General features: G+C 59.2%; 11 protein-coding genes across 11 annotated transcripts; 6 read left to right on the forward strand and 5 right to left on the reverse strand.

Annotated features, from left to right (window-relative positions):
- Positions 1-451: 451 nt before the first annotated feature.
- Positions 452-1,910, forward strand: EHS24_005907 (uncharacterized protein; the record flags this gene model as incomplete). The annotated part of the gene is made up of 3 exons (XM_028621383.1): positions 452-973; positions 1,011-1,518; positions 1,573-1,910. The coding sequence occupies 3 exons, from the start codon at positions 452-454 to the stop codon at positions 1,908-1,910; spliced, it is 1,368 nt and encodes a 455-aa protein (XP_028477835.1).
- Positions 1,911-2,293: 383 nt separating this feature from the next.
- Positions 2,294-2,984, reverse strand: EHS24_005908 (uncharacterized protein; the record flags this gene model as incomplete). Its single annotated transcript, XM_028621384.1, has 3 exons — positions 2,294-2,299; positions 2,348-2,473; positions 2,517-2,984. 3 exons carry the CDS (start codon positions 2,982-2,984, stop codon positions 2,294-2,296), a joined length of 600 nt encoding a protein of 199 aa, XP_028477836.1.
- A 495-nt stretch (positions 2,985-3,479) lies between these two features.
- ISC1 (phospholipase C type enzyme) lies at positions 3,480-5,000 on the forward strand (the record flags this gene model as incomplete). The annotated part of the gene is made up of 4 exons (XM_028621385.1): positions 3,480-3,517; positions 3,563-3,736; positions 3,791-4,094; positions 4,140-5,000. The coding sequence occupies 4 exons, from the start codon at positions 3,480-3,482 to the stop codon at positions 4,998-5,000; spliced, it is 1,377 nt and encodes a 458-aa protein (XP_028477837.1).
- A 261-nt stretch (positions 5,001-5,261) lies between these two features.
- On the forward strand, positions 5,262-6,359 carry VMA4 (V-ATPase V1 sector subunit E; the record flags this gene model as incomplete). The annotated part of the gene is made up of 6 exons (XM_028621386.1): positions 5,262-5,318; positions 5,417-5,497; positions 5,636-5,718; positions 5,764-5,917; positions 5,988-6,293; positions 6,357-6,359. The coding sequence occupies 6 exons, from the start codon at positions 5,262-5,264 to the stop codon at positions 6,357-6,359; spliced, it is 684 nt and encodes a 227-aa protein (XP_028477838.1).
- Positions 6,360-7,544: 1,185 nt separating this feature from the next.
- On the forward strand, positions 7,545-9,171 carry ERG4 (C-24(28) sterol reductase; the record flags this gene model as incomplete). The annotated part of the gene is made up of 3 exons (XM_028621387.1): positions 7,545-7,779; positions 7,829-8,871; positions 8,959-9,171. 3 exons carry the CDS (start codon positions 7,545-7,547, stop codon positions 9,169-9,171), a joined length of 1,491 nt encoding a protein of 496 aa, XP_028477839.1.
- A 1,222-nt stretch (positions 9,172-10,393) lies between these two features.
- Positions 10,394-11,948, forward strand: EHS24_005912 (uncharacterized protein; the record flags this gene model as incomplete). Its single annotated transcript, XM_028621388.1, has 4 exons — positions 10,394-10,441; positions 10,630-10,728; positions 10,779-10,870; positions 10,934-11,948. 4 exons carry the CDS (start codon positions 10,394-10,396, stop codon positions 11,946-11,948), a joined length of 1,254 nt encoding a protein of 417 aa, XP_028477840.1.
- A 122-nt stretch (positions 11,949-12,070) lies between these two features.
- EHS24_005913 (uncharacterized protein) lies at positions 12,071-12,840 on the reverse strand (the record flags this gene model as incomplete). The annotated part of the gene is made up of 2 exons (XM_028621389.1): positions 12,071-12,332; positions 12,377-12,840. 2 exons carry the CDS (start codon positions 12,838-12,840, stop codon positions 12,071-12,073), a joined length of 726 nt encoding a protein of 241 aa, XP_028477841.1.
- A 1,528-nt stretch (positions 12,841-14,368) lies between these two features.
- On the forward strand, positions 14,369-15,709 carry EHS24_005914 (uncharacterized protein; the record flags this gene model as incomplete). Its single annotated transcript, XM_028621390.1, has 1 exon — positions 14,369-15,709. The coding sequence occupies one exon, from the start codon at positions 14,369-14,371 to the stop codon at positions 15,707-15,709; it is 1,341 nt and encodes a 446-aa protein (XP_028477842.1).
- A 98-nt stretch (positions 15,710-15,807) lies between these two features.
- SPB4 (ATP-dependent rRNA helicase spb4) lies at positions 15,808-18,161 on the reverse strand (the record flags this gene model as incomplete). The annotated part of the gene is made up of 4 exons (XM_028621391.1): positions 15,808-17,052; positions 17,092-17,740; positions 17,779-17,939; positions 17,988-18,161. The coding sequence occupies 4 exons, from the start codon at positions 18,159-18,161 to the stop codon at positions 15,808-15,810; spliced, it is 2,229 nt and encodes a 742-aa protein (XP_028477843.1).
- Positions 18,162-18,510: 349 nt separating this feature from the next.
- Positions 18,511-19,649, reverse strand: EHS24_005916 (uncharacterized protein; the record flags this gene model as incomplete). Its single annotated transcript, XM_028621392.1, has 3 exons — positions 18,511-19,250; positions 19,295-19,416; positions 19,480-19,649. The coding sequence occupies 3 exons, from the start codon at positions 19,647-19,649 to the stop codon at positions 18,511-18,513; spliced, it is 1,032 nt and encodes a 343-aa protein (XP_028477844.1).
- Positions 19,650-21,340: 1,691 nt separating this feature from the next.
- Positions 21,341-24,159, reverse strand: EHS24_005917 (uncharacterized protein; the record flags this gene model as incomplete). Its single annotated transcript, XM_028621393.1, has 7 exons — positions 21,341-21,601; positions 21,650-21,827; positions 21,870-22,647; positions 22,697-22,844; positions 23,347-23,352; positions 23,608-23,671; positions 24,062-24,159. 7 exons carry the CDS (start codon positions 24,157-24,159, stop codon positions 21,341-21,343), a joined length of 1,533 nt encoding a protein of 510 aa, XP_028477845.1.
- Between the last annotated feature and the right edge of the window lie 968 nt (positions 24,160-25,127).

A 25,127-nucleotide genomic window follows, 5' to 3' on the forward strand; every position in this document is an offset into this window, starting at 1 on the left:
AGATCATCATGCGCTTCTAGAACATGGAAGCCATTGTGCCTGCAACAGCAGACTGTAGGTTTGAGTCGGAGGGGTTCGTCGAGTGTGATACTGGTCCCTCAAGGCTCTGTTCGTGCCGAGCCCAAGTCGCGAATGAGGGCGACGAGCGCGTCAGTCGAAAGACGACCCAGCTGCCATGGACTTTGAGTCGCTTGGCGTGCCGACGCCCAATACAGGCGTGTGTCATGGTGTCAGTCCGGCCGTTGATGTCCCCATAATCTTGATCGGCCTTCTCCACTCCACGGCGAGACTCGGCTTCGCATCTCGGTTACATCGGCTCTCGTCTGAAATCGGAATCCAACCTCGACCTCACACTCCACATGACGTTATATTGGCTCACCTCACATCGTGTTGCTCACCTCTCTCTCGTCCTTTCCACAACACCACATGAACACATTCCCCATTTAACACGATGCCAGATAACAGCAGCTCGTCCACGGCGGCCACATCGGCACACACCTACCCGCCCAGCTCGGCAACCACCTCCACACCTGCAGAGCCTTCCCAATATGTGGCACCGAGCAGGAGCGTTGCCCGGTCAATGGTCTCCTTCCTCATGGCCCAATGGTCTCTTCTCCTCATGGCCATCCTCATTCTTCTTGCCTACTACTTTCCGCACATAGGCATGACTGGCGGTACACTCCGCGCCGAGTATACCGTCAGCTGGGCCTGCGTCGGTCTCATCTTCCTCGTTGCCGGCCTCTCCCTCGCTCCCGACCAGCTGCTCAAGGGATTGCCGCACTGGAAAGCGCATTTTGTCGCCAACACGTTCTCGCTCCTGTTCGTTCCCGCCCTCATGTTTGGTTTTGCTACCGCCGGCCGCACAGCCAACCTAGACTTTTACATTATGGCCGGCATGGTGATCACGGGATGTCTGCCTACTGGTATCTCGAACAATGTCACTTGTACCATCAACGCGGGTGGCAGTGGAGAAGTGAGCTTGAGCATTCTCAGCACAGCTAACTGTACAGCTCGCCAGTATTGAAGTGGTCCTGGGAGCAATTATCGGCACATTCCTCACACCTCTTATCGTGGAAATGTTCCTCACACCTCGTGTCGGATGGGAGGCGGCCGCGCCGGGATCGCACGCCGGTGTGACTGAGATCTACATTCGGATGGCCAAGCAGTTGTCTGCCACATTGTTTGCACCTCTGATCTTGGGTCTCGCTATCCAAGTTGTCTTCCCCAAAGCAACCGCGTGGACCCGCAAGAACATGCACCTCGGCAAACAGGCTACCATCTTCACCATGCTCTGTGTGTGGCACAACTTTTGCAATGCCTTCACCTCGGGTGCCTTCACGACCGCATCGCATGCGACCATCATCTACCTCTGCTTTATCAACATCTCGCTGTACCTCCTCCTCACAGCTCTGATATTCGCCATTGTCCGTCTCCCTTCCCTCACGACGTCTGCAGCGGCGTGGTGGCGCATGTCGAAGAAGGACACCATTGCACTGTGCTTCTGTGGCCCGGGCAAAGGTGTGTTCTGCCTCATCCCAGTTGTGGAATCCTCCAACTCACTCACACCCCCAGGCGTCGCACTCGGTGCACCTCTCCTCGCGATCCTCTACGCCAACGTGTCGCTGAACCACCAGGCTAAGATGGCCCTGGCGCTGCTCATCTACAATGGCGAGCAGATTGCTTGTACCCAGCTCATGGTCCCCCTCCTACGTCACTGGGCCCGCGATGAGATTCACAAGAAGAACGACGACGCGGCACTCCCCCGTCGCTCCGCTGTTGACTCGGGGGTTGTCGAGGCTGGGTTAACCACTGTTGTGGAGGTGCCCGTAGGCCGTGGCCCCACCGAGGCTAAGAATGGAGGAGGCTTTGAGAACTGGAACGTCCACAGTGACGCAGGCAGCACCCGTTAAAACTGCAGCTGTGATTGTTGTATACCACCATAAGCACTATGTCAAGGGACACGATACAGGTCAACCTGGTGGTAGAGCGGGACGGCTAGCTGTAGCAGAGGAGGTTCCACAGTGGTAGTACTAGTTGAGAGAACGTATTGTTGTAGACAGGAGATGATACATTCGCTAGAGAACTACCAAGGATACAGTTGCTCTGGTTATATGTACTGTTCTCTAGCTCGTGTATACGTGTGGAACCCATATAGGTTTGATCTGAAACCTTCCTAGGTTCCAATGGTACGATACGGATTGTGGTACAGTCTGTGACACACTATGGACAATATTGACCTTTTTTTTTCATCAATGAACAATAGTGAAGACTCTTACGCCCATAGATGAGACAGCTAAGCCTCGTTATCTGCTTTCACCTCCTTCTCCAGATTCTCTTCACCTCCTACCTTCTCCTCCATCTCCTCCGTCTCCCCCTTCTCCTCCGCATCCCCGTCCTCCATCTTGGCGGCATTACGCTTGCTCCACTCCGGAACCTCAAGGGCAATCGCCAGGGAGACATAGATGAATGCGGCCTGGGGCTTGCTGTCAGCAAAGCCGTTTCTGCCAGATTCTCACCTCGTTGCCATTTGTCGTGTACCTGTTTGACATGTCGAAGTGAACAGGCTTAGTGACCCAGATTGGGTCAATGTAGGCACGCGAGTCGTTGATGATGTTTGCCAACACGTCCAATCCCCAACCCAAGTCCCGCTGCCCACTGAAAACATCAAATTTGGTGGTTGCCACGAAGTCGATGTTCCTGTTCTGCATACGGGCACGGGCAGGCAACCGGTGTGGATGCTGTTGGAGCTTTTTACGCATCCTGTTCACGTTCAAGGACCAATTGGGGTCGCAATCAGTTTGGTTATCTACAGGGGGCCTGGAGTAGTAGAGCCCAAGACCCTCAAGGTCCTCGAGGGGGATGGAACCCGCAACGGTGAACGGCCACGAGGTCTTATTGAATTCTGCCTCGAGAGCTAGGAATCGCTTACCATCGGCGGCAGACCAGGCGGGAGTGGCCATGGTGGTGGGGATGGTAAAGGCCATGGTAGTGGATAGGGGATAGATGGGTTGGTGGAATGCAGAGAGTGAACGGTGGGCTTTATATATGGTGGGTGGATGGACGAGCCAGGCTGCGATGTCACTTGATGCCCTGCCACACGATGACTGGACTTGACAGTGCTGTTCGCCCCTGGGTGGTGTGCCCTGCAGCCGCCGCCCCCCCACCCGGTCGACACCGGTGTGAGCGCGGCGGGACTGACCCAACAACCCTTTTCAGAGGATCAGAGTCTTATAATTGCGCTCACACGAGACACAAGTCATGCCTCAGATCAGAGACGCGGGGCAGGTTGCACGAAAAGCAAAACAACCTTCTGGTCTCTCGCTACCGCCGGTGGCCACAAACGCGGCACAAGATGCCACAAGTGATGTCATTTGCTTCCGTGACCGGATAGGATCGACGCAGGTCGGGCCCATCCTTGTTGTGATCGTTGTGACATTCTCCTCCATCCAGCTCTGCTGTGCTCTTCTCCAACGTCCACAATGAGCACAGAACTCAAGATTCTCTCCTTCAATGTCTGGTAAGCAGGGATTTCAACTCTCTGCGCACAACACTAACTGCCCAGGGGCCTTGCCTTTGTCACCAAAGACAGGCCAGCGCGACTGGCGGCCATAGCCGCTTACCTCGCCCAGGCTGACTACGACATTGTCTGCTTGCAAGAGATCTGGATCCACAAGGAATTTGAGAGCATGCGACAGGACGTGCAAGGGAACTACCAGTACTCCAGGTTCTTCCACACGTGAGTCCACTGGCCTGACACGAGGAAGCACAATGGGGAATGCTGACTGTGCAGTGGAGCACTGGGCTCGGGCCTGGCGGTCTTCTCGCGACTGCCCATTGTCGAGACCAAGGCTCTCCCCTATTCACTGTCAGGACTGCCTTCTGAGGTGATTGCTGGCGACTTCTTTGTGAACAAGGCAGCAGCAAAGGCGGTCGTTCTTCACCCCGAGCTGGGAGAGATTGAGATTTGGGATACCCACATGCACGCTGCTGGCGAGGATGGTCCTCAGACGAGGCAAGCACACCGTATGGCCCAAGCATGGCAGCTGGCCACTGAGGTTCGCCGTGGTGCTGCTTGTGGCCGCTACGTCTTCTGTGTGAGTGTCATGCTACAAGGACTGAGACGCAAACTGACGGTTCAGATGGGCGACTTCAACTCGCAACCGTTCTCGGTCCCCATTGCGCTCATGCGGACGTACGGCGGGCTGCGCGACTCCTACCTCGAGACGCACCTGCAGGCCAATGATGCGCCTCCCATGAATATCTCAGCCTCGAACGCCATTGCCTCGCTGGGCATGACTTGCGACTCGTCTATCAACACGTACTCGGCCGGAAAGAACATTCCACCCATCATCCAGGCCCAGGGCGGCAAGCGTCTGGACTACATCTTCTTCCGTGAAGGCCGTGGTTCAACACATCGCGTGCGCTGTACCAGCTCGGATGTGGTCCTTACTGGTCTTGTCCCGGGCCAGTCGTTTAGCTACTCGGACCACTTTGGTCTCACGTCGACATTCAAGTTTGAGCCCGCGTCAGGCGGTAGCACAGCGAGCACAGGCGGCGCTGGCGAGACATCGGCGGCGTCGGCTCCTTCAAGCCAAGCTCGTCTGCTTCCATTGGATGATGAGAGTGCCTCTGGGCCACCCTCCCCCACCTCAGCGTACGAGCTTCACCGCGTGCCGTCATCTGACTCCACGGCCAGTGCAATCCGTCACTCTCTCGCTTCCATTCGCGACTATTACCACCTCGCAGGCAAGAGGACATTGCGGTTCGAGCAATATATGGTGCTGTGCATTGTCGGAATGGTCGCCCTTGCGGTGGGGTCAGCATGGCAGCCCAAGTCGTGGATCCAGCCAATCTTTACACTCGTGGCATTTGCGCTCGGTGCGGCCGGTGCCACGTTCTTGTACACTGGCTGGCTGTGGGGCCGTTGGGAAAAGGGAATCCTGGACGAGACCATGGCGGATATGGAGCTGCAGCTCCGGGCACTCCAGCACGGGTCATAGAGACATTGTACATGTTATACATGCATTATAATGCCAGCGGTGCTCGTGGCCTCAGATGCTGTTGGCCTGTTGGTGGGTGTGGTGGGAGGCTGGCAGGTGCGTGCTTAAGTGGGGGGCACAAGTGGACCTTGGACCCTGCCGCCGCTGCCTGAACGGGGGTGTGACGCTGTGACGCCGTCGCGATACCGCTCAAGCACTGTCCATCGCCATCCGTCACCGTTTCCTCATCGTTCACCTACCACTCCCCCAACACTGCCCATCATGTCCCGCACCGGCGCCCTCGATGACTCGGAGATCCAGTCCGAGATGAACAAGATGGTGCGCATTCCCGTTTCCCGTTGCCGCGGGGGTCAGCACCCCGGCTCTCCCGCCCTTGGCCAGCCCCTCACCCGTTCGGAGTGCTCACACTTGCCCAGGTCGCGTTCATCTCGCAGGAGGCTCGCGAGAAGGCCCGTGAGATCCAGGTCAAGGCCGACGAGGAGTTTGCTATCGAGAAGGTATGTGTTACTTGGACGAGACGGTTGCATGGTGAATATCGGGGGCTTGACACGACGTCACCGCTATCGCACATGGCCCCCAACCTGTCATGGACCGTCTTAAACGTCGATACCCAACGCTGACTCGACACTCCACAGGCCAAGATTGTGCGCCAGGAGTCGCTCGCAATAGACGCTCAGTACGAGAAGAAGCGCAAGCAGGCTGAGGTTGGCTGGAAGATGTAGGTTGAATCGGCAGCCCACAGATATGATGGCTGACCCCGCAGCGCCCAGTCGACTGCTCTCAACCAGTCGCGCCTCGAGGTCCTCCGCAAGCGCGACGAGAACCTCCAGACTCTCTTCGAGGAGGCCAACAAGCAGGTCACCGCCCTCGCCGATGGCAAGGACTACCCCGCCGCCATGGAGCTCCTCATCCTCGAGGTAGGTGTTGGCGTTGTCATCGAGCACCTAGGCGTTTCAGTGTCGTCAGTCCACTAACGCACACCTGCAGATCCTCCTTCTCCTCCTCTCCACCGATGTGAACATTGTTCACCGCCCCAAGGACGAGGCTCTGGTCAAGTCGGCCTCGGACGCTGCGCTCAAGCAGTACAAGGAAATGTCGGGCCGCGAGAGCACCATTGTCTTCGCCGCCGACCTCGCCGACGACAGCGCTGGCGGTGTCATTGGCTCGGCCATGGTCGGCCGCATCAAGGTCGACAACACCCTCTCTGCCCGTCTCAAGATTCTCGAGGAGAAGATGCTGCCCGAGCTCCGTGAGGACCTCTTCGGCAAGAACCCCAACCGCAAGTTCTACAACGTGAGTCGTGACAGCTACAATCGTGTCAGGTACATTTGCGAACTTTGAAGCTGACAAGAGCAGTAAAGGAATGGTCGTTATTTAGCGCGTTAGATGCACGAAATAGTTTTAGTCGAGCAGCACATTTCTGCGTGGTTGCTGTATGGCTGACCTCTGGCTGACCTGGCGAAGACGAACGGCCGATCGGGGTAGTGGAAGAAGGTCAGATCGCATCTTCTGACAACTACATCCAACCACCAGCAGTGCATCATTCGGTTACTTTGAATGTGTCAATCGCCTCGGTCCATGACGATCGTCTGGCAAGTTTGCCTTATCGATAGAGTGGGCAGCCGTCAAGCTACCGAGTATTCATATCTCGCGTATCTCGGACGGCAGCATGTGGCACGCCATGTACCAGTCCTCTGTGTCACCACTGACCATTTGGTATGTCACAAGGCACTTGCCAAGGCCCAAAGCCTCTTGCTCGTCACACCGCTTTCGACTGCGGGGGAGTGGGATGCCTGTGCTCATGGCCCAGGAGATACAGGACCGGCTCGGATGGCCAGATAACAACCTAGTCGTTCTCTCCAACTTACACTTTCCATCCACTTCATCATCGTCATCATCCCACCACCGACTCATCCGTAGGACGACCCCACTCTTCAACCTGCTATGACGTACCAAGACCAAGCCAGTCACCACATTCACCACCTCTTCCGGGCTCTCGCCGAGGTTAACGAGGTGACACATGGGTGTCTGCCGCCTGGGCTGTAGATATTCCGCGCGAAGTGCCACAGCAAGTACCAAGATATCCAGATGTCAATGAGGTGCGTTTTTGATGTCAAAGGCTCGGGTCCTCTGTGGTCTTCCTTGTTCAGCAGTGATGATGTGGCTGCGAGATGTGGACAAGTGGCGTCACAACTGATGCCCCTGGGTGCTGTTCCCGGGTCCGCAAGTCCACCGCGGCTTTGGCGGTCTTGCCCCGCATGTAAAGCAACGCCCCCTGTGCTCTTTGCCGCCCACCGCGGCGAAGCATGCATCGAGGACAGGGCAAACGTGGTGAAGGTAGTCATGACCCATGAGTCAACACGGCCATTTAACATGTTTACGTAACAAATTACAGGCGCGATCGAGTGCCGGAGTGGTACGATGTGGGGGACGCGGCCACTTGGAACTGTTTTCTCCGCCTGGCGACGCGTCCGCTGCTCGCTTTCAGTTGTTGACATTTGGCTTCTTTCTCAAGCTTGCTCCTGTCTGTCTCACCAATCAACCATGTCTGGGTCAGCGAGCAACCTCCGCGAGCGCAAGCCCAACGGTGCTGCCAACGGCGCCGCTGCCAACGGCGCCAGCACCAACGGCAACGGCAATGCCGACTCGACCGTCGCTGTCAACATGCCTACCATCTATGGCCAGGCCATGGACAAGAAGCTCGACACGCACGAGTCATACGAGTTTGGCGGCCCCGCCGGTGTCACTGCCATGATGATCGGCTTCCCGCTCATGATGTGTACGTTTACGCGCCATGAAAAGTGCCGTTTTGGCTGACATCAACCCAGACTACCTGTGGATCTGCCTGTGGTACTATGACGGTGCGATGGTCCACCCCACGTCGGTCGACGACATTGTCCCCTTCCTCCAGCGCATGTGGGCCCACTGCCTTGACGGTGCCTACCCCACTGCTTTCGCTTGGGGCACCTACCTCGGCCTCGGCGCCATCCAGCTCTTCTTCGCCTGGGTCATGCCCGGTGTCTACCAGAACGGTCTTCCCGTTCCCTCGCTTGGCTACAAGACCCTCGTGTACAAGTGCAATGCCCTCTACTCGTGGTACGCTACTCTTGTCCTTGCCGGTGTTCTCCACTACACTGGCATCTACCGCCTCCCGTGGATCATTGAGAACTATGGCTCGATCATGACTGTCGCCATTGCCAGCGGTGTCACTGTTTCGGCCGTCATCGACATCCTTGCGCGTACCTGCCACTACGGCGGTGCTCCCCTCCGCATGTCTGGTGTCGCTGTCTACGACCACTTCATGGGCGTCTCGCTCAACCCCCGTCTTGGCCCCGTCGACCTCAAGATGTTCGCCGAGGTCCGCGTCCCCTGGGTCCTCCTCTTCCTCATCTCGCTCTCCGGTGTCGTGAAGCAGTACGAGACTCTCGGCTACGTGACCTACAACATGTGCCACATGCTCCTCGCTACCGGTCTCTACATGAACGCCTGCGCCAAGGGCGAGCAGATGATCCCCCAGACCTGGGACATGTTCCACGAGAAGTTTGGATGGATGCTCATCTTCTGGAACATGGCTGGTGTTCCCTTCACCTACTGCTACCCCACCATCTACATGACTCGCTCGGACCCGGCTACGTACGAGTTCCCGCTTTGGGGCAACGTTCTCATGCTCGTCACCCTCCTCACCTCGTACTACATCTTCGACACCTCCATGTCGCAGAAGTCGGCCTTCAAGATGCAGCAGCAGGGCGAGTACAAGCCCCGCAAGGCCTTCCCCCAGCTCCCCTGGGCCGCGGTCACGAACCCCAAGTTCATTCAGACCAAGCACGGCAACAAGCTTCTTATCGACGGCTGGTGGCAGTACGCCCGCAAGGTAAGTCCTCCGCACCCACCTTCTTCCACATTTCTCTGGTTCTTGTTCCTTTTCCCCCACGTCTTCTGCATGCTAACAACGTAATAGGTGAATTACACTGCAGACTTCATCCAGGCCTTCACCTGGAGCGCGACCGCTGGATTTAACACCCCCATCACCATGTTCTACTCGGTGTTCTTCTTCGCAGTCCTCACCCATCGTTGTGGCCGCGACTTTGAGAAGTGTGCCCGCAAGTACGGCGATGACTGGGTTGAGTACTGCAAGATCGTCAAGTGGCGCTTCATCCCTGGAATCTACTAGACGCACACGCTTGCATGGCCACATGCAAATGTGTTGGACGCACGTAGAGCTGTTGGACACATGTCGGCAAAGTGGTGTTGAATCTACCGCCACGTGCCACACAGTGCCCCCGGCTAGCGGCTGGACGCCTCGGGATCATATCTGGTCCATCCCGTCCAGACTCTGGACAATAGATCGCTCTGTAGATACTTTCTTGCGATGCTACGACTGTCTAACGTGTTCCGAGGGCAGTGCAGTGGGCTCTGTAAGAGTTGCCTGGAAGGTCAGTTCGAGGGTTACGTACGGTCCGGTGAAATTTGATCCCGTGGACTCTTGGACAACTGTTCATCTACAGCCAGCGTATGCCTCTGGGCCTCTGAAGAGGTCTCCCCCCTTGGTCTGGCTCGGCCAGAGTGAGGACCAGGAGCCTAGACGTAGACCCCTGGCCAAATGACAGCGCACATGTCTCTTCAGTGCTACTCCTGCCCGAACTTCGCACTCGGAAACGTGACCACGAAATCGTACATCGCCAGTGGTCCTTCACGCATCGCACCGAAAAAAAATCAAACAGCAAAAAAAGAGTCTTTCATAGAGGTACAAATGTCGGTCCGCCGTCACTCCCCACCAACGCTCTGCAGCTTGTCGTCGCGCCACAGCTCCTTGCCCCCGAAGAGGGTCGGTGCGGGCGCCTCGAAGCTACTCGGCGGGTGATAATAGAAGCGCACACAGTTTGGGTATCACCGGGCTTGACACGTCGGTCTTGGAAACGGGAACGCTAGACCTGCCACTGAACAGGCTGGAATAGAACTTTTATGTTTCTGAGAAGACTTGTCAGCTGGTGTTCTCTGGTTTGTTTGACCAAGTTGTCGCAACTCACCCGTGGATTTTTGTTCAAGGTGCAAACAGTTGCGGGCGGCCAGGTATTTATACGTCGCGGACCGGCGCTGCGGGTGCGAGCGAAAAGTGCTTATCAAAAGTATCGCACCAGGGCAGTTGGGCTAATGACACGACTTAACAGCTCCTAAGTTACGTAACACATTTTGGCCACTGCGTTTCATCGTGCGGTCCTGCCCCGGCTGCTGCCAGGGAAAGGCCAACGACGTCAACGCCCGACGGAGGGAGGCGAGCGCCAATCTCGCAGGAATCAACATCCACACTCCCATCTTCCGTCTCCACTCGTCTCATTCCATCCTCCTTCACCCTCTCCATGCCTACAGACTTGCACAGAACACGCCACGACTCGATGCAGTCTACAGCATCGCTCCCCTGGGCACGCCCACCCAGTCCAACCGTGAGTACTGCCCAGTGCAAACACACGTGGCCACCCAGTCGCACAAACCAAAAGCACGACACCGGCGGACCCACGCCGCCAGGCTGGAACCCACACGCCGCCAAGCAGACGTGACGCCCCGCCGCCCAGACCGGCCCTCTCAGGCAGACACCGACTGAAGATAGTGTGAGCAGCACTGACAGCCGTAGTTCTCAACGACCACGACGGGGTCCAAGGTCAACTTGACCGAAGCGCACACGCTCATATCTCGAAAGGACCTGCGTGCGAGTATAGCATGCTTTGAGGATGTACGCCGCCCCCCCCACATGATTTTTATTTTGAGGCTGACGATGACCAGCTCATGGCTGCGGCCAAGGCGTACCGTAACGCCCTATTGGCAATGTCGAGCGCAACTGCGGCGTTTGCGTCGGCCATGGAGGCGTGCTCGCGGTGAGTCTTGGTGGCGAGGACCCGAGAATGTTGTGTGTGTGTCTGTGTGCTGACTCTGCGTAGCATCAAGGGATGCCGGGGGGCAAACGCAGCTCTGGCGGGCGGTGCGGGTCTGCAGTACCTCATCTCCAACCACGAGCAGTTGCTTGCCGACACGGTGTATCGCCAGTTTGAGATTCCGCTCCTCGAGGCTCTTGACAACTACAAGCTTCTGACGGCCGACCGGCTGGCGTCGTACGAAAAGGCATTGCACGCGCAGAGCGACAAGATTCGCAGGACCGAGTCGGACAACATGAAGATCGGTCGGCGGCGTAAACGTGACCTTCAACAGTTCCGCGACGCTCTCGCCGAGCTGCAGAGGCAGGTGGACGAGCTCGATGCTATCAAGCTCGGTTACCACGAGGAGGTGCTCGACGCCGAGGAGGAGACCTGGGACACGGTCTTGTCCAAAGTCGCGTTTGTTATTCGCTCTCAGCTCGATTTCTACGAGAAGATTGCAGGCAAAGCCTCTGATCCCGTGCTCGAGCCCCTTGTCATGTCGATCCCAGACCCTTTCGACTCGTACGGACCTCCCAAGGAGGAGGGCCAGATCTTTTCTGTTCTTTCGCCACTCCACCTCGACTCGATGCCGACTTCCCCGACTCCCAACCTGACCCGCATTTCGCAGTCTGGCTCCAACGGATCCACACCGCGAACAGCGTCCCCTTCCAAACTCGGCTTCACGGCCCTCGCGGCACCGTCGCAGGCCGAGACATCGGTCGTTGATGCGATGGGCGAGAGAGGAGTATGGGGAGACGACGGTGACGATGACAACGCTGGAGGCCGTGCCCAGCGGGAGCTCAGTATTATCGATGAGCGTGACTCGTCGTACTCACCCGACAAGTCGCCAGCTGCAACCCTCAAGCTCCGTATCGATGACGACGTGCCCGTGCACGAGGGCGAGGAGGACGCGCCTACTGTAAACGACGAGGCTAGCCACGACGACTCGCAGCTCACCAACGATTCAACTCCCAACGACTCGACTCTTCCACCCGGTCTCTTGGATGACGTTTCGCGCGTTGAGATTGCCACTGCCTGAACCCATCTCTTGTCCTTCACCAAACCTTAGTTATTGTTGTCTTTTCCTTCTTAACACCTTTGTAGCGACCGGCGCTCAACACGCCCTATGCAGCGTAGCATGTCTAGTTTATCTATCTACCACTATTGGTTCTTCTTGGTGGCGGCGCTGTTGACAAACAGTGGGCCTTCTCCCCACCCGCCGTCCGCGCCACCCACTTGCCACCCGCCAATGCCGCCGACACCGACCCAGACGCATTCGATACCGGAGCGAATACGGCCCGGGATAGAGGTGGGGTACACGCGCGGGATGTACTCTGTCGCAGTGTACCAGCTGGCGCCAGCAATGATGCCAGCGGCGTAGCCTGCCACGATCTGGGGCACAGAGTGGTAATGCAGGGCGAACCTGAAAAAGTCAGAACACGTCAACAACTAAGGGGGGGGGCTTACCTCGAGTACGCGACGCAGAGGGACCAAGCCAAGAGGCCAAAGAGGTACACGCCTGTACGCACACGACGGACCATCTTGATACCGTCGCTCACCGCCGCGGCAGGATACCTCTTGTCAAGAGAGAGAGCGTAGCCCACACCCCAGGCGAACAGGAAGGCGCCAGCCTGCGCGTGGCTCGAGGGCATGCCGTACCCGTCGCCTACATGGGGGCGGTCCGGGAACGGCCGTGGTTCGCGGAGCAGGCGCTTCAATGCCAGTGAAAAGGCTTCGTTGAACACTGAGCCTCCGGCGAGAAGGAGGAGCGAGAGGCGGCGGCCAAAGACCACCAGAGCAAAGTAGGCGACAAACAGGAAGATGGGAGAGAGGGAGAGTAAGGCGAGGGGAATGCCAAGCGGGTCGTCGGCCCCGTACACAATGTGTGTGAGGCTAAAGTGCTTGGCGACGTACTCGACGTGCTCGGCCATGGCGCTGGAGCGTGTGTGTAGTGATGGTTGCTGAAGTGGAGTGGACGATGGATGGACAAGCTGTCGAGGACGTGTCGTGCCGAAATGTCCATGGTTCCGCGTCCCATCTACCCAGCGTCTGGCGCCCCGCAGTCGTCACCACTTGTCGGCGGCCAGGCGCGCGGGCGGCCGCATGTGCCTCCCCCCCGCCACCCAAACCCAACAGCCCTCAACACTTGCTCTTCTTCTTCTCGTGTTCACCGCATTCGTCTGCGCACACCCTCACCGCTGCGCTGCGCCTCCGTAACCCTTCCAATCACGCTCTCCTTGGGGGCGACAAGGGATCGACGGAAGGTAGCGTCCAACACCACACTCGGGAACCGCGGGCCGTACCCATATCTCAACTTTGTCTCTTCCTCTGGATATCAACAGCGGCTCTCACCGACGTCGACACCATGTCTCTCCCGTCCTTTCCTGGCGGTGGGTCCAACCCGCCTCCAACGATGGGCTCGCCTGAAGGAGGGGGTGCGGGCGACCACCTGCCCCACTGGCTACTGAGCCTGTGCGGATCGTGCACGCTTGTTGGTGAGTTGTATATCTGAAAGAACACAACGCTGACGCCAGCGACCGGTCTGAGCATCATGTCCATTGTGCTCCAGCTGAAAAACTATCGCATGCCAGCACTCCAGCGCTGTGTTGTGCGCATCATGGTGATGTAAGCTTGGGCGCTCTGGTAACACTAGCTGACAGCAGGGTGCCGCTGTACGCATGTTCGTCACTGATAGCGCTATACTCGCTAAACGCGGCATTCTTTATCGATGCCGTGCGCGACCTGTACGAGGTGCGTGTGACATGTCGCTCCCTGTGAATTCATACCGGGTTCACTGACCATCCAGGCCTTTGTGATCTATGCGTTTCTCCAGCTCCTCATCACATATCTCGGCGACGAGCGTGAAATGCTGGTGCGCTTGCGTGGTCGCCCGCTCATCCCGCACCTTTTTCCCGTCAACATTATCCTTAGCCCCATGGACCCGAGTGACCCGTGGACGCTGCTGAATCTGAAGCGTGGCGTGCTTCGTGAGTTACGATGTCTTCGGAAGAGCTCATCAATCAGAATACGTCCAGGTCAAGCCGCTCCTGGTCGTCGCTACCGCCATCCTCAAGGCGACGGGAACGTACCACGAGGGCGACTTTGCAGTTACCTCGGGATACACCTGGGTCACGGCAGTGTACAACATTAGTATCTGCCTGAGTCTCTAGTGGGTTGAGATTCTTGGGTCTGTCTCTAACCCCGCAGCTGCCTGGGCATGTTCTGGGTCGCTGTCAACCCCTTCCTGAAGCCGTTCCGTCCGGTCCGTGAGTACCTACCTAGGTGGATCTGAGCTGAACCCCAGCGAAATTCCTCTGTGTCAAGGGCATTCTGTTCTTCTCATTCTGGCAGAGCGTGGCCATCTCCATTCTCGTGTCCATTGGTGCCATCACGAGTGGTAAGCTTTCAAGTCTCTGATCAAGCTGACGCTCAGTTGGCCCATACACCGACCCGGAGCACATGTCCCTCGCACTCGTTGACTCGCTCATCTGCATCGAAATGCCCTTTTTCGCCATTGCACACCAGTATGCTTTCCAGGCCAGCGACTACATCGACCCGACCATCACGTACGCTGCGCGTTTGCCATTCTACTATGCGTTTAGGGACGCGTTTGGTCTCAAGGACGTCTGGGAGGACATCAAGTATACCTTCCGCGCACGCGGTGTGTCGTACAAGGCATACGAGGCGGCCGACGGCGAGCTGCATCACGAAGAAGGACGGCGCAAGCGTATCCGTGCTGGAATGAGGTACGCCAAGGGCGGCAAGACAAAGTACTGGATCCCCGTACCGGGCGACGAACCGCGACAGTCGTCTGAGCGCGGTCCGCTGCTGCCACACCACAACAACCACGGCTACAACGGTGGCTATATCGCCGGTAACACGTCCCCTATGGCGTACGACTCGAGCGACTCGGACTCTGACGGTGCCACCAGTGTCGACTTTTCGTCAATGTCCGAAGGCGAGGACGCCATGTACGCCCGTGCCCGACGGATCGGGTACTCTGGCTTCCCAAACGTGGACGTGAGCAGGGAACAGGAGCAGAGACGCAGGCGGGAGGAAGAGGACGGTATCCTCGCCGGACGGATCACGCGCCAGAGCATCGGGGACGACAACAGCGCGGCGCCTGCGCGCCGTGGCGAGCGGCGGAGCGCCAAGAACCAGCGAGCCGGTCTCGGCAAGGGCAAGGAGAACGGCAACGGCAACGTAAAGGGCAAGGCCCGTATGGGCGTGTACGGCGCGTGGGCGGACCGCGTCACGTCTGTGGAACGCCCGCTGGTCGCTGCCGACGTCGACGACGCGCCGTTTGACGGCGAAAACGAGAACCCGGGCGCGTGGCGCACGACCGTCGACGGCGAGGCGACGCAGTTGACATGGACGCGCAACCGCATGTCCGCCCCGCGGCCGCCTGTTGCTGCCCGCGCGTTCGTGCTCGAGGACACACCCGACCCCGAGGAGGCATCACCGGCGTCCGTCGTGGAACGCTCAGACGCCGTCGACCTCGTGAGCCACGAGCAAGTCGTCGAGGCCACGCGGCCGAGGACGAAGAGCGATCGCAGGGAGGAGGCGAGGGAGGCAAGGGTCAAGGCGCGTACGGGAGGTACACCGCCACAGCGTCTCGAGCCGGCGGTGGACCAACTCGTCGAGGCGGCGCCGCCGCCAGCAGCAGTCTACTCGCCACCGTCACCCGTGGCCGCGCCGCGTGGCACGTCACCTGCCCGTGGCGGGTTTGCCCCCTCGTCCTTCCGTGTCCCTTCTTATGCGCGCTGGTCGCAGCCCGACGACGAGAACCCCTGGGCATAGTAGAGGAGATATAACGCTAGATAATGCATCATGTGGTTTACTGTACAAACAATGCCCGGTTATGTGTGTCTATGGATAAAAAAGAAAAGGATGCCGTCTCAGTCGAGGTCGTCAAACATGCCCGCCGACTCTTTGACGGCGCCGGCCCGCGAAGCCTTCTTGTCCGCCCGCTCGCGGTGCACCTCCTTTTTGAGGGAGCGGTAGTCGTCGGCCATGAGCTCGTCGTCGGAATCGACCACCTTCTTCTTCTTGGACACGCGCTTCTCGGGCTCGGGCGCGTCCTCGCCTGCGGCGAGCTTCTTCTCCCACTCGACGCGCTTGCGCGTGTCCTTTTTATCGTGGCGCTCGTCGCGGCGCGCCTTGCGGTCCTTTTGGTTACTCCACGCCTCCTTGACCTCGGCCTGGATCTTGCGCTTCTTCTTCTCGACACTGTCGTCGCGCGGGCCCGACGCAGCAACCTTGGCCTTTTTCTCCTCCAGGGCGACGAGACGCGCCGTCTCGCGGGCCTTGGTCGCGTACGCAAACGTGTCCCAGTCGACCTCGGCGTCGGCCCACTCCACGGGAGGGACGTACTCTTCCTCCTCCTTGGCCTCGGTGGGCGTACCCTCTGTCGCGGTCGCCGTGGCCGTCGCCTCTGCGGCCTTGGCGTCGTCGGGCTTGTCCTCGACAATCTTGTTCTTGCGCTCCTCGATACGCTTCTTGGCCTTTTCGCACCGCTTGCGCCAGTCGCGAATCTCGGGCATGGCAGGCAGGCGGAGGACGCCAAACGCCGTGCCGAGGGCGGCAAAGTCGATCTCGGTGGGGCGGAAGATGAAGCTTGCCTCGTGCTTGGTGTACGCGCGGACCGACGACACCATGCCCTTGGCGGCGCGGTCGGACAGGTCGCGGTCAGTGAGCACAATCTCGCGGATGCGGTTCATGAGGGCGGTCGATTCCGGGTCCACGGGGGCGGGAGCGGCCTCGACTTCCTCGAGCGTGGACGACAGGTAGCCCGTCCGAGCGAGCGGAATCTTGCGCACCGAGAGGAAGTTGACATACTCCTCCTCGCGGCCGCTGGAGAGGAGCAGAATGGCGCGTCCGGCACGTCCGGCGCGGGCTGTACGGCCGACACGGTGCGAGAACGTCTTGGGGTCCGTAGGTGCGTCGTACTGCACCACAACGTCAATGTCGGGAAAGTCGACACCGCGCGACGCCACGTCGGTACAGAGGAGCACGGCTGGGGTGAGGTGCGACGAGGCATGCGAGTTGAAGGCCGCGAGCGACGACTCGCGCACTCGCGGGGGAAGGTCGCCGTGAAACGAGGTGAGGGAGAAACGAGCGAGCTCTGGAAGGCGAGAAAGGACCTGTGTTTGTCAGCTAAGCTCAATGGGTATCTAGCTTACCCTGTAAAAGTAGTCGACAGCAGCACAGGTCGAAAAGTAGACGATCATCTTGGACGCCTCGTGCTGAGCGGCTTCGCGGTCGAGCACACGAACGAGCTGCAGAGTCTTGTCGCCGGCGTTGCACACGGTATACGTGTTCTGGAGACCCATGGGCACACGGCGCTCCTGCGTCTCGCCGGCGACGCGCTTGTCCTTGAGGTTGACCACAATGCGGACGGGGTTGCGCAGACCCAGACCCACCATCTCCTCGACCGCGTCCGTCATGGTCGCGCTGAAAAGGTGCGTGCGGCGCTGCTTGGGCAAGTGACGCATGATGCGCTCCACATCGCGCCTGTGGTCTGGGGCTGAGAGGAGACGGTCCGCCTCGTCGAGCACCAGCACGTCGAGGTTACCGACGCGGACGGCGTTCATGCCGCGCGGGCCGAGGAGGAACGACGCCAGGCGGCCGGGCGTGCCGACGAGAATGTTGGACTGGAGCTGAAAGAACGTGTCGTATGGGGTTGTGGTGCCGGACGTGATCAAGGTCGCGAGAGGATACTCGCCCGGCACTGGGAGCGGTGTCTCCTCGCCCTCGACGGGCTCGGGAGGAGGCGGCTGGATGGTGGCGAGGAACATGTTGAAGACCTGGTGGATCTGCGATGCGAGCTCTCTGTGCTGTCAGCTAAAATTAATCATGTCTCAGCTTACCGTGTGGGAGCAATGACAATGGCAGCGACCTCGCCCTTCCTGTACTTGTGCTCATTGCGCACCATGCGCTCGAGGACGGGGACGACGAACGCGAGCGTCTTGCCGGAGCCGGTGACCGCCTGGGGATTAGCAAAAGGGGCTCCCCATACCAGGGTAAAGTACTATGGCAGCTAAATGCTGGAGAAACCACAGCTGCCTTGTCCACTCACCTCGACAACGCAGTCCTGGTGCTTGACAGCGCGAGGAATCGTACCGGCCTGGACGGGCGTCATGCGCTCAAAGCCCTGGCCAGCAATGACATCGGCGATCCATGGCGTGAGCGCGGGTTCAAGCGCTGTCCATGCACTTCCGAACCCGGGTGCGCGGGGTGCTGGGCGCTTCATGTTGCGTGCGGTGGTGTTGTGGGTGTTGAGGGAAGAATGGATCCTCACTTGGACGTTTGTTGGTGGCCAAAATATTGAAGAAGTGGAGGAAAAGGCACAGAACGCGGGGCAGACAAGCGGGAGCATCTTTTTGTAATAAGTGTTTCAAATGGACGTGTTTCTAATCAAACGACGTCTCTCGGACGGCAGAACGAGAGTCCTGTGCATATATGCGATGTCTACAGTGTGGTACATGAATTATACAACATGCCTCTGGGGCAGCGATGGTGCAAGTGTGCCCGGAAATGCTTGTGGGGGTCGGCTTGTGAAGAGAAGAAAGAGGAGAGGTACTTCTTTGTGAGAGGAAATCTCACAGAGGGCACACTCCGAGGCTGACGCCGACGTATGGGCCAGAGTGGGCTCCGAGACCAGTGCTGGAGAGGGCGATGGATGCGGCGCAGCGCTCGCTCTCCATGCTCCCCGACGCGGCGGTACACCTCACCAACCCGTCGTCGGTAAGCCAGATCTCGGACGCCGAGGCGGGGTGGACAAAGTTCAAGTGGCGGCCAGGCAGGTGGGGGACGGCGTCGGCGCCGTTTGTCACGCGACGAATGGTGAGGTGCCCGTCCTCGGTGAGCGAGTCGACCCATGTGGCGAACGCCTCGTCACCGACGCGCGGGAGGCCAAAGAGCGTAGCCTCGACGGCCGGAGCGGGGTTCTTGCCGTTTGCTGTCTCGAGCTTGATCGCCAGTGCGACCAACAGGGCGGTCGCGGCGCCCAGGCCGTGGCCGGTGATCTCGATCTTGGTAATAGGGGTGGGCCCGCGACGGAAGACGTGCAGCATGCGGCGAGCGAAGCCCAAAGGCAACGCCTCGAGAGTGTTGAGTGTGTCGAGCACGGCGACGGTGGCTGCCAAGCCGTGCGACTCGAGGGCGGGGATGAGGGAGCCGTGAACGAGCGGCAGGGGCCCTTGACGGTCGACGAGGGAAGGGAAGAACCATGCTGGAGGAGGAACGAGCCTGGGCTCGGCGAGGATCTCGACAAACTCTTCGACAGTGGGCAGAGACGAGATGGCGAGCCGGAGGGTGCTGCCCGAGCGCGAAACGTACCCTACGTTGTCAGCTACGAATGGCATTTCGACACAGCGGACTCACAGTTCAGGTCGGGCGCGTCTTCGAGATCATACGGCTGGTCCTCGTCTGCCGAGGAGATGAGGACCGAGGGTTTCTGGCCGAACAAGGTCTGTGGCAAGGGCTGCTCGGGGCACGAGGCAAAGCTGGTAGCAGGTCAGCTCGCAGCACGCAGCGAACGTCCGGTGATCCCGGAGTGTGACACTCACTTGATGGTCTGCGCAAGACGGCCAATATCGCGGACCTCGTGCCCCGAGAGCTGGGACACGGACTCGGGGTGGGGAATGTCGCTGCCGGCAGCACTGGGCAAAGGAGAAGCAGAGGCTGCCGCTGCCAAGGTGAAGGTGAAGGCGGCGGCGGCGAGGAGCGGGGTACGCATTGTTGAAAGCGGGTGAGGGGGTGATGTAGGTGTGTAGGCGAGGAAGGACGAGTCTGTCAAGGCAGCTAGCTAGCTTACGGGACCAGTCGCAGTCGGGGTGGCCTGTGTAGAAGGAGGTGAAGGAAAGATGTTATAGTTGGGGAGGAAAAGGGCGGCCAGACGATGAAAGAAGGGTGTACTAATAGCCGGGTTGTGTTGGGGCGCGGTTTGTTGCCTTCCAGTGGGGGAGATCTCTGGATCTCTAGATCTTGTTGACAAAGATCCCAGATGAAATAGATGCAAGCTAGTGAAGGCCGGCGCGTGGCGAACGTGTCGACAGAATTAACAGAGATAGCACGAGGAAAGGGGGTGGGAGAGGTTGTTCAGACGAGAGACGGTATGGTCTCTGCCATCCACTGTACGGACTGTTGGATGACCCACAGGCCACAGGGGCGAGGCCATGCGGCCCCAACGTCCCAACGATCTCCCGGCCCCGTGGCGTACATGCGTACGACGACGCGCTCCTGACAAGGGGGGCAAGGTGGCATGCAACAGCTTTTCTAAAGGGAGTCTACAACATGGCTCTCCTCATCTGCCCCCCCCATGCTGCTCTCTCCAGCATGTCAAGAGTGCGCACCATGTGTCCCCCCGCAGCCTGCCCCGCCTGTCGACCCTTGCATGCAGAGTTTGTCCGCGCAATGGAATCCGCCTCTTCCGCATCGACTCTGAGGGCAAAAGTGCTGCCGAAGTGCTCTGGGCGCTCTGGGCCATTGCATTGGTCTCTTTTTAGGCGTTGAGATTCCGGCGTACGCTCTCAACCTGGGCCCTTATTCGCCCCTTGGCTGCAAAGGGCCCGAGTAGACGGCTCTTTGGGTGCTAACCTTGTTCCTTCGTGTTCGGATATGAACTGGGCGGGACACAGCCGGGAGAACGGGAGGGAGAACGAAAGGGAGAGCGGGGTAGGCATATAGGGCTCGTAGGGATAGGACAAGGGAGGGAGAGACACATTGAGCGACGTCGACCGAGTCCCAGAGGACTCCTCCTCGCCGCAGCGCAGCAGCCATGACATGCATGACATCCGAGTTGCCAGCGAAGAAGGCAGCGGCGCAGCGGGAGGCCACAGTTCCCGCTACCGTTTCGCTTGCAACTCGATCAGAGGATCAGAGGATCAGAGGACACACAAGTGATGGAAGCGACCCGTGCTGAGCACGGGAACGACCCAAATCTAGCAACCAGGACAAGGAACGGCGTCCAGAGCCATGGACGTGGGTCGATTTTGATCACAACGTAATGTGTCCCAAAACAGCCACGGCTTGTGTGTTGTACGAGTGTTATAGAATGCTAAGCTAACGCGCAATATGAGACCTTTGATCCTTTGAACCCCCCCCCCCAAGTTGAACACGAGGAACCGACGATGCGCCCCGACGACCGAGACAACAAAAATGGCAGAATAAATTGCAGGACAAACAAACAACGCCTTGTGGCCTTTGTTGTGACCCTTTATGCACAGGAGACTAGGTATACATTGTAGAATGTCTAGCTAGGAGCCGCATTCCGAAGCCTTCAATAGTACATGGCATAAGGAGCAAGGGACCGAGAGCTGCAGTGTGTAAAGTAAAAAAGTGGGTGGCGGCGGCAGGCGGCAGGCGCTGGCTGGACCCTTCTCGGCCACATTATTGTACCACGCCCGCCAAGCCATCAGCTATCAGCTGTCAAGGCAAACCCAGTCCCTCAGACACTGGGTCTAATGCTCTGGAAAACTCGGTAGCGAGACCCGCGCCCGTGCCCAGGCCGTTGCCAAGGTTGTGTCCCGAGTCGGGACCACGGACGAGGGGAGGCAGGCCGCGCGTGGCACGCCACTTGTTCGTGACGCTGTACACCTCGTCGTCGACGAGGATCGCAAAGTCCTTGAGGAACTTGTCCGACGCTTCCCAGTTACGGTGGTCGAGCGCATCGTCGCCGTGAAGCGTAAACTGAAACGTGTGAGCTAAGAGGACGTGCGAAGAGTGGCACCAGCTCACCTCGGTAATGTACGCGTGGAACGCTTCGACCAAATCGTACTTGCCACGGAGGAGGATCATGCGGTCGCGGATGTTGGGGAACAGTATACCGTCGATGGCGTGCTCGTGAGGCAGAGTGCGCTGCACGGGTGTGGGGCGGAGGGATGGTGGGAGGTTGTACTCGTGGTTGATGCGGAAGCTTGTTGTCAGTTGACCGTCCCGACGGTTGTCGCCAACTCACTTGTTCATGTGGTAGGTGATCAGCTGGAGCGCCTCGGTCTTGCGCTCGGCCGCCTCTTCACCCTGCGACACCTCAATGCTCTGCCGCAACTCCTCCTGCATCCGCTTGCGGTCCTCCACCTCGCGGGGCGTCATGTTGTTGGCAGCCGTGATAATGAGTGGGGAGCGGGGACCTGCGGACGGGCGGTTCGTCATGTGCGCAACGGCCTGGCGGAGGCTGCGTTGGCGGTCGGCGTCGGGTGTCGCCGCCTCGCCGTCGTTTCCGGAATTCGTGGCTGGCGTGCCATTCTGCCTAGAGCTGGCAGAGTTGGCGTTCATCTGCTGCGCCAACTGCAAGTCTGGACGAGGAGCACCAAACATGCCGCCTTCCAGCCCCACTGACGATGGTCCTGGTCCAGCGACGGCTGAGAGCTCTGGGTCGGGGAATAAAAAGTCCCAAGTGCCAAAGTCGCCGACCTGTTCGAGTGAGGTTTGCGGCGACCCAGCGCGTGGGCGCTTATCCTCGAGGTCGGCTATGGGCGGGGGACTGTCGTGGTCACGCTTGCGCTTGGGGACACCAATCTGCGAGCCTGCACCAGCACTCGATCCCGGGTTGGATCCCGAGTCGTGGCGTGGCCGGAGCTCACCAGGCAGGTCGATGCCCGGGTTGGTCTTTTCGAGCTCCTTGGTGGCCTTGAGCGAGATGAACGCCTCGTAGGCCGTGTCCGTGTCCGAGCGGTTGAGCATGGCGTCGAGCTGCGCCGAATTCAAGCCCAGGCGCGGGAGACAGGACCCAAGACCTGGATTCTAGTCAGCACGAGCTTAACAGAGGAGTGACATCTAGCTCACCCTCGCCGAGAAACGACGCCATCGACTTGACCATGGCGCGCAGGTCCTTGTTTTCCTTGAGGAGGTTGCGGACCAGGAGGAGCATGAGCTCGATACGCTCCTCCTTGTCGCCCGAGAGGATCTCGACGCGCGCTTCAAGGTCACGGATCTGGACTTGTTAGCTGGGGGGTTCTCAGTAGTAGAAAAAACGGCGTGAGAACGGTCAGAGATGGGCCGAGCTACACGTCATGTCGCAGCCTCGGTCCACTGGCCAGCCTGTAGACTTTCCCCAGTGTGCGTTGACCCCAATGGTCCTCTGCCTGTCCCTTCCAGTCAAGCCCAGCGGCCAGCGGATATTGCCGTCCGCGACGGGCAGGCAAGAAATCGCGCACGATGGTGCTGGATTGGGACTCTGGTACTCTGGATCGCGCGCAGGACCCACCACTCCTGTCTGCAACGACAATCGACGGCGCACCAAACATCATCGGCGGCCGAGGGATATATGCGTTGCACGATGCTGGGTCCGGGGATCGGCGTCAAGAGGTGGTGATGGAGACTGATGTACGTGCGCTCGCCTACATCGGCAAGCGCCGGCGCCGGGCTGACATGACGCGTCGGCCTAGCGCGTCCACCGTCTCGGCCGTAAGGTGCAGTGGAACATGTAGACTCACGTATTGCTGTCATGTCAGCGCTGGTTCCACATGTATAGGAGGGCGGGGATGAGGAGGAGGAGGAGGAGGAGGAGGAGGAAGAGGAGGAGGCCGACGACGACGGAGATGGGTACCGGCGTGCACAGGGCACTGGTACTTTTTGTTGTTGCTGAAAAAGCAACGAAGCACGTCGCCTCGGCTACGGCCTCGTCCAGTGCACTGGCACTGGCACTGGCACGGGGCTGGCGGGGGGACTCTGGTACTCTGGTATGTCCAACGTACCTGCTTTCGTAGTCTGAACTCGCGCTGGGCAATGCGGTTTTGCGCCTTGCGGATCTGGGTCGAGCTGGCGCCGGTTAGCGGCTCGTTTGGTTGCGGCGACGCAGACTGCGGCGAGGACGGTGGCGACATTGCGCGTCTGTGGGGGAGGGGGAGGGGGGCGGGGGGCGGGGACAGTGTGGGTATGTGGATGTGTAGCTGTGATGGAAAGGGAAACGCAAGAAAAGTGTGTTGTTGGTGTAAACGGCAAAGGACGAGAGCCCCGGCCGGCGCGCGTGGAGCGACCAGCCGGCCAGCCGGTGGGTGTGTCACTGCCGCCGCCGCCACCCGTTTGCCGGACGCTGTGGTCCAAAGTCCACCACAGACATTTTGGGTGATGCACTTGTTTTGCTGCATGGCATGGTCGTTGTTGGGCCACATCCACACATCCACACACAGTTGCACAGTTGCCACTCACGAAGACTTTTTGCCATCCTCGCCTTCGGGCGCTGCAGACCCACCGCGACTGCTGTCGTCGTCGGCGTCCCTGTCCATGTCCGCTTTCTTGGGCGCCATGGGGTGGTGGTGCGAAATACAGGGGAAGAGAAGGGAAGAGAGAGAGAAGAAGAAAAAGAAGAAGAAACGGTGGAGCTCGAGCTCGCAGAAGAGCGCGAGTGTGTTGAGACTCGCTGCCTTTGGGCTAGACGCGAGCAAGTGGAAAAAGAAAAAAAGAAAACGATGCAAGGGATGACGGAGACGAAAGAAACCGTGCTGAGACCGCTGGGAGAGAGAGGGAGAGACGGTGTGTGCCGTTGCCCGCGTGTTGAGAGCACTACTTGAGCGTGCTGAGCAATGAAAGGACGAGACGCAGAGGTGTCAGCCCGTCGGGGACAATCGGCGCGCGGGCACGGGAGAGGGGCGATAACGGATCCGGACCGTGAGCCGAAAAAAAGCCACAGCGGAGAGGGGGACGAGGGGGAGAGGGGGGGCGACAACCGTCGAGAAGAGAGCTGGCGACTGGTGCTGTCAAGGGCGTGAACGGTAGTATGGATGGGATTGTGTTTGATGGGGCGACACGAACAACCACTCTGCAAACCATACAAACACACACCCCGCTCCCCCCTCCGTCGCTGCTCTCGTGGCCACAGTCACCGGCGAGGAAAACATGTCAGCAACGGGAGGTGGCCGAGCCGCACCCCACCCGGCGCCCGAGGGGCGGGCGGGCCCTTTGCCTGCCACGGTCGCCGAGCCTCGTCCAGGCAAATGCATATACCGTACCGATGCACTAACTACTACGGTGTACTGTGTGCCGATGCAGCTCTTCAGCCCTTCTTCTTCACGCTAGAACAGCGCGCGCGAGCTCGGACACTTCGCCTATATGTTGTTTCTCGGCGGCCGTGACTGGCATGACTGGAGAAATAGAATGCCATGTATATCCGGCACAAGCCCCGCCGTACCATACTTATCTTGTTTCCGTTGGGATTGACGAGGCCGAGGGCCATGGGCGCCGGGGAAACTGGGCTCGTTGGCGTCCACTGTTCAGT

Source organism: Apiotrichum porosum (genome assembly GCF_003942205.1).
Source record: "Apiotrichum porosum strain DSM 27194 chromosome Unknown scaffold_3, whole genome shotgun sequence".
Taxonomy (NCBI): Eukaryota; Fungi; Basidiomycota; class Tremellomycetes; order Trichosporonales; family Trichosporonaceae; genus Apiotrichum; species Apiotrichum porosum.